Raw genomic sequence first — 13,951 nt, forward strand, 5'->3', positions numbered from 1 at the left:
GGCAAGACAGAAAAAAAAAAAAAAAAAAAAAAAAAAAGATACTTATCTTCAAAGCAAAACCCAGCCTCTAGCTCACGTAGTTCTGTGACAAAATCAGATAGGAACTCTGTGGCCGAACTAGGTTTTTTTGGTCCACAGTACGCCCCAATGACAACTGGTTCCTTCATGGGGACGGTAACCAGTAGGCCAAGGATGGGCCACAGCTGTACAGTGGAACTTTTAAATAAAGGAAGTCCATCTATATTAATCTGCAACCCCAATGTCATGCCCTCTGCCAATGTTTTGGCATATCTACTTAGAGTGGCATTCAAGGAGGAAAGGATGCCAAAGTGATGGTAGTTCCCCCCAGCTTTCTCCTGAATAGAATATTGGACTTTCGTTTTGAGAAGGGTCCTTCCATCCTTTGGCAGATTGGGATGGGTTAGATGGAGTAAACTCAACAGTGCAGTTAGGGCAACCATGGAAATGCCAAAACTCACTGCCCAGTTGGCAATGTCATCAGAAAGTGATGTTGGGTCATCATTTTCACAATCCGAACCTGATGTCCCATCCCCATCACACTCATCCCAATACACGTTATCAAAATCTGCCTCCAATTCCATGTCATCCTCTGTAAAAACGTGCACCTCTGGCATTGCATGTGCAGCTGAAGAGGATTGGGCAGTGTTCTCAGAAAGAACTCTTGTCATCTGCCCCTATTCCTGTCATGTCTGTCATGTCTGTCATGTCTGTCTGAATCTGATGAAGCCTTTTTTGAACGTCTACACGTGTCCTTCGTCTTAAGGTTGATAAAGAGATGACAGGCGTAGTTTTTCTATTCATGTTTGCGCTAAAAGACAAGAAAATACCATTAACTTTATCATTGATTATTGTTTGTAATGTCATATTTAAATAAATATATTGTTAAATGGTGGTGTTGACTGTTTCGTTACTACAAACTACACAAGATATAGGGAAACTTTAAATTGATTCAGCGCCATGAATAGAAAAATTAACTGCTAGAAAAATGTGTAAGCAACATTACATTTTAACAAACCAGAAAGTATCTTACCTGATTAAGCGAATGCAGCAGGAGCAATTGTAGGCAAAAATCCAGGCAATAGATGATGCTGCAAAACACACAAAATAGAAGATGGGACCAAGTTCCATACAGTAGCATAAGAAATTATGAACAGGCGCAAAATACATTGTTTGAACAGTGATTAAAATAATTCATTTCTAATTCATTCATTTAAATTATAAAGATTGCAGATAGGCACTTTACATTATACATTGTATATGTAACAGTCACTGTTCTGCGTTGTCTTTTATAGTGATGCACACACAGGAGTTGAGTCGTGGAGGATTTATTCACCTTTTCTTTTTCTATTAGATCAAGAAAAAGGATCCTTAATATGTGCAGCAATTTTTCCCACTCACATCACCTCATTTTATATTTTTTTCGACAATTAACTATGCCAAAAAAACTCATAACAGACATACTTTTAAAAAAAAAATGTAAACCAAAACAGGGCGTCACACACAGCTAGTCCACAGTAAACAGGATCTCGAGCTCCACTAAAGAATAAAGAAAGAAATAATACACACTCATATTAATACCACAGGGGTGTCCAAACTTTGTCCACTGAGGGCCGCAAAATCAAAGCAAGCGGGGGCCATTTTGATAATTTTTTATTTTAAAAACCAATACAGCATAAAAAATATACATTTAGGCCTCCACTCAGGCTTGATCCCAGGGACCCCAAAGGGTTTTGGTAAAAAAAATATTAATGTGTCATTATTCAGTATTTTTTAAAAATTATTATTCAAGTTTTAAATCCCTAGATCAACATTAGGTCTATCTGTCAATATAACGTTTTTAAAGATTTAAGTCGTATGCTCTTTTTGTAAAAAAAAACCATGTTTTATGGAAAAACACAAAATATACACTATTTTCACCCAATAAAATTTTTAAGTGGAATATTTTGAGATTATATTATAATTGGAGCCTTAAAAACTTAACAGTTGGGTTTTAAAAAACCAATAAACCCTATAATTTTCATGTTGCCATTTAATCAACTTGTATCTTAACCTAGCCTCACTGGAAATACTATTTACTTAATCATATGCCATTTAGAACAGTTTAAAATGCCGTGAAACCTCGTTAAATGCTTTTTCTGTCAATGCTGTGTTCGCTGTGAGCTGGTTTGTTTTTTCAACGAATTCAATATGGCGACCGGTTGCTAGGGGATTGGTAGGCGGAAGTGACGTAGGTCCGCCCTCGCCTATTCGTATTTTAAAATGGGCCGTTAAAAAATTACCTTCGGGCCGCACTTTGGACACCCCTGTAAAATACCACATGCAGCGGCACACAAGATGTCCACACAGACACGGAGTTTTATGCCCGTGCGCAAACTCACGAGACCAGGAAACACCGTAATAACTGCGTTAGCATTAAGCTAGCGGGAGCATAGCATAAGTGGTTATAGCTTAATGCTATCGGCAGCATTTAGCATATAAAAGTCTGAGGACAATTTAACAACCATAATCCAGGAATTTAACCCGCATGTTTACCAACAAGTCACAGACAGTGTGCATTCTTATAGAATACTTTAAGAGCGACAACCAAAAACTTTATAAAAAAATAAAAGGACCGAGAGACAATAACGTGACTTGCAGCTGCAGCAGCCACTTCAAGACAAATACACGGCAAAAAAACTTTGCTTAACTTAACTTTACTAGTCCTAATATCAAACAACGTCATTACAACCATACATAAATGATGGAAACAAAAAGGCCGGTCTTTACTGTGAATGTAGCAATAAATCAATAAATGTACTTACGTGTTCCAGCAAAAAAGGACCGAGCTTATGCGCGCGTATACACACTTATAGGCCTAGTCCGTGTAGGCGGAGCCTATAGGCGGCGCGCATACGCGAATCAGACACGAGTCCGCTCAGGATACGCTCTCTGACTGTACAATTTTCAAAGGCGGAGCTGTATCCTCTAGGCGGAGCCAAAACGAATGTGACAGTAACGCGGGTCTGGCGACTTGAAGGCGGATCCGCATAGGAGTCTTCTGCTGTGTGGGAAAACTTGGAAGCTTAGTTGTTATAATTTACCGTGAAAATAACAGTGGTAGATTTTTTCCTTTTAGAATAGTTTGGTGTAAAAACACGATAAAATTCTGGCAACTGAGCCGACATTTTTTTTACTGCAAAATCTACCGTGGTGTTTACAGTGCAGACTGGCATACTTTGCTAGAAGTGACAATCACAGAGTAATATTTTACTATTACGTCCAAAGATTTTTATTGTTGGAACTGAGACGGTACACAAACACGGGGCTTACTTTTATCAAAAACCGAAAAGTGGGCGTATAAAATCGGCGGTACTACTCAGTCCCTCTAGGATTTCCGGAAGTCGCCATTGCCCAAATTCACGCAAATTCAACTATCCAATAATTTTCCTAATCCCTGCCAATTATGCATGGCCTCGCAATTTTGTCCAATCTTTGCAATATCACGGCACAATTTGGCCAATGGAATTTATTCCAGCAGCATCAAAAGCAACACAACACAACTTTCTAACCAATCAAATGTCCCCCCCCCCCCCCCCCCCCCCCATCGCACCACGTCTGTCCTTCCTTGTGTGCACTTATTTACTACTCATCATTCACTCATTTACCAACAAAAATCACCACTATATAAACAGTTACTCACTGTTCTCAGCCCACGTGCAGGTAAGCTAAATGCAATATGTGGAGCATGAGCACGAGAATGTCTGCATAATAATAATAATAATAATACCAAGGCAGCCTTTGGTTGTTGGTTTTTTTACAAACCCTGCACACACGTGTGTAAAATGGTTACAGACTGACGTATGTAAACATGCCAACAAATGGAGCACACTGTTAGTTAAGATTTGTTTTGAAAACACAAAGATCTACATTTACACTTTATGAAGAAAAAATATATTGAAAAGACCTTTAATAGGCATATGTACATACTGTATACAATATCTAACAAAAGTGGGGAAATCCTTCAACCATTTTTACTACAGTACATATTTTCAAGGCAGAATACTAGAAATGAAGCTTGGCTATACTTGAGAGTAGTCCGTGTACAGCTGGTAAACAAAGTGTAATTGTGTGACACATATGGTTTTCTAAACTAAAATGCATGTAATTCTTCTTCTTCTCCAGATTTTGGTGTGATCTACCTTCCACATGTTTCCCTTGACAAATTCCAAAAATTCCCAGATTTCCCAGAATTCTAGGTTTTCCGGTACATTTTTCCCATTCAAAATGAATTGGCTATTTTTCAAACTTCCACCATTTCCACATTTTTCAACCGATTCAAACCATTCCACCTTCAACACATTCTACCATCCTGGAAATTAAAATGATTTATTTTCCAAGTTCAAAATAATTCCAGGATTTTCCAGAATTCCTGGTTTTCCAAAGCCCTATTTCCACCCTTTTTATTTGGCGACTACTCCTTCCACATTTTTTTATGCATTTCAACCGTCAAAACATTCCTCTTTATCAGGACAAAAACAAAGTTGTTTTTTGAACTGTAAAAATTCCAGGTTTTCCTGAAACTCCAGGATTTCCGTAATACCATTTCTCAATTCAACATGTCACTGCTTCAACATTTCTCGACCGATTTGAAAAATTCTAACACCAACCATTTCAACTCATTTGGACCATTCAAGTTTTTTTTACAATTTTCCCAAAAATATTCTCGCTTTTCCCATAATTCCCAAATGTTTTGGAAATTCCCATTGAAGTCAATGGGACATTCTTCAAAGTTCTGCAATTCCCACATTTTTCACCTGATTCAAACGGTTTCAACTTCAAAATATTCAGCCTGTTCAGGAATTGTGTGCTCTACTTCAACAATTCTAAAAAAATTCCAGGATTTCCGTTCAACTTCAGCATTGGAGCATTCACACGCAATTCCTTCAGGAATTGCCTCATCTGGTTTCTATAGTAATGTCCTTTAAGATTATTTATAATGTTTACTTCAGGAGAAATAACCTTAATTGTAAATAGTTTTCTTTTCTCTTGTAAAGGCTGAAACATTATATTTTCCTTGCAGTAATACACGTGTACTTTGTGATGAATAAAGTCTATTTTGCACATTTTTGTATGGCATGTTGGTCAGATGCTTTTCTCAGTCTTTTGGTTGATATGTAAACATTCATTACTTTTTCCTGCTAATTTAACTTTTATAATTACAGAGGCAAAATCACAACAATGTATTGCAACTTTTACTTTCTAACATAAATGTCATTGCAATTACACCGGAAAAAAAATGAAATAAGTTTCCATTGCAATTTTTGGGAAGAACTTCAGCAAAATCATGCATAACAAAAAAAGGCAATCAATCAATCAGGCAATGTTCAAAAATAATCCATAAAATCAGGCATTTTAGGTCGCAACAATCACAAAATATGGCAAGGAATTTGTAGAGGGACTAACTACTGTTTGTTTGGTTTTTAATTAAATGTATGAAATGTTGGCTGTGGTGTGCAGGCTCCACAGTCACAAACATTTAGCATAATTGTAGTGCATTAACATGCAGACAATGTGCTGGTGTTTATATCTTTACCTCAAAGATTCCAGACAAGGAGCAAGTGACGCCCAAGTGACATGTCCCCACTTTCATGTAAACGCAAAGATGAATTGTGACATTTATTAATGATGAAGTCGACGATTCCAGAACCTTTGACGGTCGGTTGCCCTGGAACTTGTCCCAGAAGAAGGACTCTTTAGAGAATCAAGCTGTCAGTTGATCATTCAGGCTTCCATGCTGAGTGTCTTGATGAATCATTACTGACTTTATCCTTCTTCTTTTATCCAATATCTAATTATGCTGCTTGTGTTTGACCTCCACTCTGACGCAAATGAATGTTGTGTCTGTGTCCAAAAACCAAAAGATGGTTTTCAGTCAGCTCGATATTCTACCCCATTGTCCGCCTGTCTGCCTGTTATGTCAAAGCCAATACAAAAGATGGATACACTGCAGCTTTGCGAGTCGAGGGGAATTTTACGCTTTACATTAATGGATTTTATAGAAATGAACAGTGCAGGAGTCGATGCCCTTAACTGATCGATGTTGAACGGCAGGATGATATATAATCCAATTGGTTCACACTAGGAATAGGTACCTTTCGCATTGGAACCAATATTACTGGTACAGTGGTACCAATCAATACCGCTACTCAACGGTACTGATTTTACTTTTGTGTGTGTTCATGTGTAAAATGTTTTATTTATTTATTTATTTAACATTTAATAGTGAACTACTGTACTGTTTTAGACAAGTCACACACACACACACACACACTAGGTGTGGTGAAATTACCCTCTGCATTTGACCCATCCCCTTGCTCCACCCCCTTGGAGGTGAGGGGAGCAGTAAGCAGCAGCGGTGGCCGGGCTCAGGAATCATTTTGGTGATTTCACCCCCAATTCCAACCTTTGATGCTGAGTGCCAAGCAGGGAAGTAATGGGTCCCATTTTTATAGTCTTTGGTATGACTCGGCCGGGGTTTGAAATATCGACCTACCTATCTCAGGGCGGACACTCTAACCACAAGGCCACTGAGCAGTCCAACCACGAGGCCACTGACAATAATATTATTATTAATTAATTGATTGTCTGAAAAAGTTATTGTTTTCTTTTTAAAAGGCATGTTTCAAGTTAAATAGGTGGTGTTTTTGGGGGGTCAATTAAACTAGGCTGACCATATTCTGAAATCCCAAAAAGAGGACATACATGCGTGCTAAGACGGGGACTAGGTGAAAATTTGCCAATGATACTCAAACTTGCTTTATAAATAATATATTTATTTAAATAAAGAATTTTTCTCCTGTTGACAGCAGTGTTGGCGCTAGGAATTTTCAAAATGGGGTCCAAGGAACCCCATCAAGTAATAAAAATGGGGTACCACAGTAAAATTGTGGGGTCCCACTTTCTCAATATTGGGCTAATCAGAAGTCTAGATTACGACTCGGAGAGAGTATGACAGACAATTAAATGCTTTAAATGATACTGGTGTTGTTTAAATATGTACAGTGCAACAAATAGTGGACAGACATGGATAGGAATGGCCATTCAAAACAAAAGAAAAAAACAAAGGAATCTCAACAAACAATGTTGGTTTAGTTCATTGATTAAGAGTTCAGGTAATTCATACAAGGTGGTATCAAAAGTTCTTAAAGTTCATAGGAGTCATATGAGACTGATCGCAGTCCATATGCGCATTCACAGTTTATACGGCCACACGGGTTGGGGTTGTGGATATGGCAGTTTGTAGTGACAGTTCAGTTTATGGGCAGGGTGTGTATTAGGTAGTGCAAAGGGCTGCAGAGTAATGAGATGCGAGGCAAGGGGTTCGGCTATAAGCCGCCTACCGGCCCGACCAGAGCAGGTGGAGTTCAGGGGTTGAGAGGTGGAGAACCTTGGGCTCGGGCTCAAGGTCTATCTACAGCTCGCCATCCAAGACTTAGGGACCTGGCCTACACAGGACCCGGAGTTCAATCAATGTGCGCAAATAAACATCAACATTAAGTCATCTATTGTTCAACCTTCAATAAATAAGTTACACTTATTATTATCATTATTAGCAATAATACTGCTAACATTAACAATATTAAACAATCCCATGTATGTACAAAATAACAAACACGACAGTACACAGTGTTGTCACTATGACGGGTGCAACATGAACAATATTAAACAATAGAAAATAACAGTGACGTCACTACGACGGGTTTAACATTAACAATATTAAATAATATAAAATAACAGTGACGTCACTATGACGGGTGTAACATTAACAATAACAGAGACGTCACTATTACGAGTGTAACATTAACAATAACAGTGACGTCACTATGACGAGTGTAACAGTGTTCATTCATTGTCTTTACCGTAGCATAAAAAGTGCAGATGGCCTTAAAACGCCACAACACTCAGTCACCATATGTAAGTACCCAAAATAAAGACTCGAAATAAATATAAATTCAAAGGGATCAGAAACATTGGAGGAAACGGGATTAAAAACCGATGCTAACCGCCCATTGACAATACATGGGTACGGCTAGCAGCTACTATGAGCAAACAGATTCACTTACCAACTCGGCTTAATAACACTCTCTCGTCGCAACTCGGCCCTGATGGTCGGCACCTATAAATTTACAATTAGTTGTAAAATGTTGGACGTTTTTTTTTTACGATATGCAGGCAAACGACAACTTTAAAACATACCGGCTTCAGATGTCCCCAAGTTTAGCCACCGCACCTGGCAGCCATCTTGGGACGCTGGATCATATAGAGCGCGATAGGCTGCAGCGGGTCACGTGAGTGCGTGTGTTAAACTCGTGAGATTAAACGTGGAAACGGCGCAGGTAATATGAGGGGATGCCATGAGAGGAAATATGGCTTATTTCCCACCCGTGTTACACGCACGCCTCCACACTTTGTTTTGTTTAACCCCTTCTTAACTCTGGACGTACATTGAAAATACACGCAACCCTAACTCAAAATGCCGGACATTTGAGGCATTTAAGAAACCCCGCCCGGACACCCAGGACATCCCCGCAAAAGAGGACATGTCCGGGGAAAAGAGGACGTATGGTCAGCCTAATTAAACTGATTTCAATTCTTTTTAATGGGAGATACGTGTTTTTAGTTAAGAGCTCTGTCACAGAACCAATTAAGCACGTAAATTGAGATATTACCAAATTTTTCGTCTCTTTGTTAATAGTAGGGCTGACAAACGATTAAGATATTTAATCGTGATTAATCAGGGTTTGTTCATACTCTTCTCGGGCATTTTGAATATTTTGTTATGCCTTTCGGTTTGACGAACGTGCCCACTGTCTTCTGGTTACCATCCTCAGATAAACGACTAGACAGAGCGGACAAATTAGGACCTGGAAGCAGCAATTCTGTGTATCTGTCACCTACAACCCATGACTTGGTCTGCCAAATGACCTTGGATAAAATACGCCCACAACTCACTTATCAACTCTGCCACTGGCCTATCACCTTTTCATGCAGCCTATGGTTTCCAGCCCTCAGTCTTTCCCTCGCCGGAGTTAGACGCCAGTGTGCCTTTAGTGACAGCCCACCTGCATCGGGCACGACTGACTTGGTGCAACACAAAGGCAGCAAATGCAAGGACTTCTAAACGGAACCAACGGTTTGCCAACCGCCATTACTACCACGCACCAAACTACCAGATAGGGCAAATAGTCTGGTTTTCTTCCTGTGACTTAACCTTTGCCACAGACCTTAAGAAACTGGCTCTGAGATTTGTGGCTCTTTTTTCCATTATCAGGATTATTAGCCGTGCCGAGGGCAAGCTTCACCTTCCCGAGTCCCTCAAATGCAACCCAGTCTTTCATGTCTCACCTCCCGAGGTGCCTCCTTCTCCTTCTCGGCTGGTTGACGGTCACCTGAGGACAGTTCTTGGATCGTTAGATCTCTTATCGACCCCACACTCCTTAGTGACTTTTACAAGTGTTTTCCAGACAAACCAGGTAAGTTGAAGGCACCTCATCACAGATAGACTTAGACAACACTCACACTCTAGGGTCAATTTAGTGTTGCCAATCAACCTATCCCCAGGTGCATGTCTTTGGAGGTGGGAGAAAGCCGGAGTACTCAGAGAGAACCCACGCAGTCACAGGGAGAACATGCAAACTCTACACAGAAAGACCCTGAGTCTGGGAATCGAACCCAGGACCTTCTCGCTGTGAGGCTCTGTTTGGTAATGTAATCTGCGGTATTTCTACCTCAATAAATGCTTCTGATATTCTGTAAATTACATGTGGCACGTTGTAAGTTATTAGTATTTGTATCGGTGCATGACAATGTTTGAACCTTTTCTAATTATTATCAGAGGTGGGACCAAGTCATTGTTTTGCAAGTCACAAGTAAGTCTCAAGTCTTTGCCCTCAAGTCCGAGTCAAGTCTCGAGTCAAGACAGGCAAGTCCCGAGTCAAGTCCAAAGTCAAGACTGGAAAGTCTCAAGTCAAGTCCCAAGTCCTGCATTTTGAGTTTCGAGTCCTTTCAAGTCCTTTTAACCACAGACTAATATATTAACACAGATTGTGTATGCTTTTCAAACGCTGTATTTATTTATTAAAACAAGTGCATTTTAAATTGCAGGAAAGAAAATTGTGCTGACATTGCACTTTATAATAGCACTATTAACCAGTCATTTTAAACATTTGACTCATTCCTTTACAGAATAAACACATTTGAAAAATAAAGTGCAACTGTACTTATTTGTACAAAAGTGTTAACATTGGAAAAAACATGACATATAACATAACAAAAAGGTTGTACTTTTTATGTCAGGGCCATATGCTGCATTGCATTTGCAAAAGACCAAATTGGCCAAGAGTATGTCAGTCATTTGTGCACGATGGGGGCGTAGTATGATGCCACCATGGCTGAAAACTCGCTCCACTGGAGCACTGGAGGCAGGCACTGCCAAGACTCTCATGGCCACTCGGAACAGTGAAGGAAGAGTCTTCATGTTCAATGCCCAGAACAAAAGGGCATTCTGTCCTTCAGCTATGTCAAGGTAGTGACTTAGCTGTAGTGCTGGAGTAGTCCCAACATCCTTCTTCTGTCTCTTGTGGTAAGCAGCAAACAGCCCTTCTCCTTCTCCAAGGTCCCCTTGCTCTTTTTCATCAACAAGAGGCGCAGGTTGCTCAGTCTCTGCAGCATCTTGCAGGATCAATTCTGGTAAACATGTAAAAACAATAGCAGAAACAAGAGACCTTATCATTACCATTTGTGTTGGTGATGCAGTGTGCTAGACTGAAATACTTAGTTATTGCTGCAGTCAGTTAGATCAGATTATGAGGGGAAAAGTTACATTAGACTCAGTTACATTTACCTTTAACCTGTTGTGCCACCTCTGCCTTGACGTCACGACTGACCAGCACATGGGGCTCCACCCACAACAGAGAAAAGGCTGGATCCAAGACAGCTGCTTTGAGGTAGACTGGATCTGAAAAGGGAGCAGTGATCCCATCTTGTGTCCTGGCCATTTTCACATTGATGAAGATTCCAAGAAATCTTTTGTTCAGGGATGTCTGGAGACTTCTGACCAGGCCGCTCAGAAAACAGACCTGAGGCTTCAGTTTCTCAAGGTGGTGGTTGAGGGACAAGATGGATGGAACAACAGCACTGATTGTGATGACCTTCTCCCCCTGTGTCAAATCAGTTGCTTCTCCAAATGGCTTCAAGATGTCCACCAAATCTTTCAACAGATTCCACTCCCGTGCTGTGAATGACAACTCCCTGTGCCCAGCCTTTTCTAGAACAGCACAGAGCCTTACATGATTGCACTGGAGAACAGCCTTCACTTGCCTCAGTGTTGAGTTCCATCTTGTGTTGACTGCAGCAGGGATGCCTTTCTGTTCCCCAAATTCAGCATCAAACACATCTTTGAATGTTGTGCTTGTGTGCAGCAGTGAGCTGAATTTAGATAACTTCGAAAGAGAAGGAGATACCACTTTTGTTTTTTTCAAACCATCTCCCACCACCAGCTGAAGAGTGTGTGCAAAACACTGCAAGCGCTTTTTCTTTGCCATAGCAACATCTACCGTTTGCTGATCTTCCACGGTTAAATCACACCAGAGCTCAGGGTCATCCAGATGATCTCCATCATCGTCATCCTCTTGTTCACTGGGGAAGCACACAGTGAATGCTTTTCGCATGTTAGCAGCATTGTCACTAATAATGTAGTCCAGTTTAGCTTTAATGTTGTATTCATCACATATTGCCTCAAATTTGTCACAGATTCGTTCAGCTGTATGTGAGCCTTTGAAGCGCTCACAAGCCAAGAGATTGGACTTAAGCTGTATCCTCTCTGCCTCTTTGTCCATCCAGTGCACAGTGACACCGAGGAATCCCCTCATCTTTCGGTCAGACCAAATGTCGACAGTCACTGAAACATGGTCAGTGTGGCTCAATTGAGTTTTAAATTTTGATCGTCTTTCTTCAGTGAGGTTCTCTGTTTTTGATGTCAGTGTTCTGCGACACACTGGGGTGTACTTGCTGTCAAGTACTGTCAGAAAGTGGCGAAAACTCTTGTTTTCCACAATAGACAGGGGCAAGTTGCAATCAATAATCAAGTCAGACAGTATTGCATTGGTGACAGCTTTCTGCTGTGGATGAGTCGTACTGTAATGCCCGACACGATTGTCCAGGAACTGCGAGATTGAAGGCTGTTGTGGTCCATTTGTGATGCTTTTGTTCATCAGGTATTCTTGAAATCTGTAAGCATATTAAACAGATGTCAGAAAATCCCTTATAGCCACATATGAAAAGTACTGAAACTACTCTTTATTACTCATATTATTAATATCAATCTTAACAGTGTGTGTGTGTGGTAAACATTAGGTTACAGTTGCTGCACTAGTCATGTATTTTAAAACTTATTTCGAGTTGGAGGGATAGTTTGGGATTTGTGAAGTGGGGTTGTATAAGGGACTACACGGAAAATGGCGTCTGGTTAAGTCGGGGTCCACGTTAATCAATTCATGGTACAAATATATACTATCAGCATAATACAGTCATCACACAAGTTAATAATTGGAGTATATACATTGAATTATTTACATTATGTAAATTTGTATTTTATTTTTATTTTTTTGTCATTAAAAAATACAATCATGTGTGCTTACGGACTGTATCCCTGCAGACTGTATTGATCTATATTGATGTAAAATGTAGGAACCAGAAATATTAATAACGGAAATAAACGACCCTTTTGTGCGAATGAGTGTGAATGATTGTGCCAATGAGTGTAAGTGGGGGAGGGAGGTTTTTTGGGTTGGTGCACTAATTGTAAGTGTATCTTGTGTTTTTTTATGTTGATTTAATTTTTAAAAAAAAAAACTTTTTTTTTTTTTTTTTTTTAATTTCTTGTGCGGCCCGGTACCAATCGATCCACGGACCGGTACCGGTACCGGGCCGCGGCCCGGTGGTTGGGGACCACTGAGGTAAACAACCAGCAGTATGTCGGAAAGCTAGCTAAAACGGTACACATATTCATAATATAGTATACATTTTAACTGACCTTTATTTTACTATTTTTGACTTTTTTTAGGTGGCTAAAATACGCGGTGCTGCTGACCGCCGTCTAACGTTACGTTACTTTGTATGATATATTGACTAACGTAACCCTGCTTAAAAAAATCACTGAACAAAAAGTATGAATAAGGTAGTGAACTACAACAGATTCCCGTGTTTGCAATAACGTTATAACGTTAGCAGTGAGTTTACAGCCTCACTGATTTAACTACACAGCAAATAAAAGTCACGTTACTTAGCCAATGAACGTTAGCTTACATTCAAAACTTACCGTTCTTTGTGCAACTTCAAATGTCGGACGAAGTTGGAAGTTGTTGCCTCTCCATCAGTAATTTTCGAACCGCATGTGTTGCATACTGCAAACCGTTTTGTGTTGACCACCTCGTAATTTTTATACCCAAACGAAATTATTTTAGGTATCATTTTTTGTTCACTGGCGTGTGGTTTGGACATTTCTTCTTCATCGGTTTTCCTGCAATTTGATTGGATGAATGCTGTGGGACGAAAACAACGTAGATCAAATTTGATTGGCTATTGTACTGACAGCACACACGCTTGACATGCAGCACACACGCTGACACACGCAACGCTGATAGACAAGTACACAATGAAAAATACGAAGCGCTCCCGAATAACTTTTTAATCTTTGGGTTTTGGGGAAAGTAGCAAGTCATGTCAAGTCATGTCAAGTCAAAAAGCTCAAGTCCAAGTGAAGTCACAAGTCAATGATGTTAAAGTCTAAGTCGAGTTGCAAGTCTTTTTACATTTTGTCAAGTCGAGTCTAAAGTCATCAAATTCATGACTCGAGTCTGACTCGAGTCCAAGTCATGTGACTCGAGTCCAC

The 13,951-nt window shown here is 40.0% G+C and overlaps 1 protein-coding gene across 1 annotated transcript; it reads right to left on the minus strand.

Moving 5' to 3' along the window:
- Positions 1–8,277: 8,277 nt before the first annotated feature.
- On the minus strand, positions 8,278–11,930 carry LOC133649181 (zinc finger BED domain-containing protein 4-like). Its single transcript, XM_062046014.1, has 3 exons — positions 10,904–11,930; positions 10,388–10,746; positions 8,278–8,334 (listed from the first exon to the last, which is right to left on the minus strand). The coding sequence occupies exons 1-3, from the start codon at positions 11,928–11,930 to the stop codon at positions 8,278–8,280; spliced, it is 1,443 nt and encodes a 480-aa protein (XP_061901998.1).
- Between the last annotated feature and the right edge of the window lie 2,021 nt (positions 11,931–13,951).

Source organism: Entelurus aequoreus, linkage group LG04 (assembly GCF_033978785.1).
Source record: "Entelurus aequoreus isolate RoL-2023_Sb linkage group LG04, RoL_Eaeq_v1.1, whole genome shotgun sequence".
In the NCBI taxonomy this organism is placed as follows: Eukaryota; Metazoa; Chordata; class Actinopteri; order Syngnathiformes; family Syngnathidae; genus Entelurus; species Entelurus aequoreus.

Bases quoted from the DNA above. Each gene is read 5' to 3' on its own strand.
- LOC133649181 (XM_062046014.1), bottom strand. From the start codon at position 11,930: ATGAGGGGATTCCTCGGTGTCACTGTGCACTGGATGGACAAAGAGGCA. The intron at 10,747-10,903 runs GTAAATGTAACT...CATGTTTACCAG, and splicing joins GGTGGCACAACAGGTTAAAG to AATTGATCCTGCAAGATGCT. The intron at 8,335-10,387 runs GTCTTTTGCAAA...GACCCGCTGCAG, and splicing joins ACATACTCTTGGCCAATTTG to CCTATCGCGCTCTATATGAT.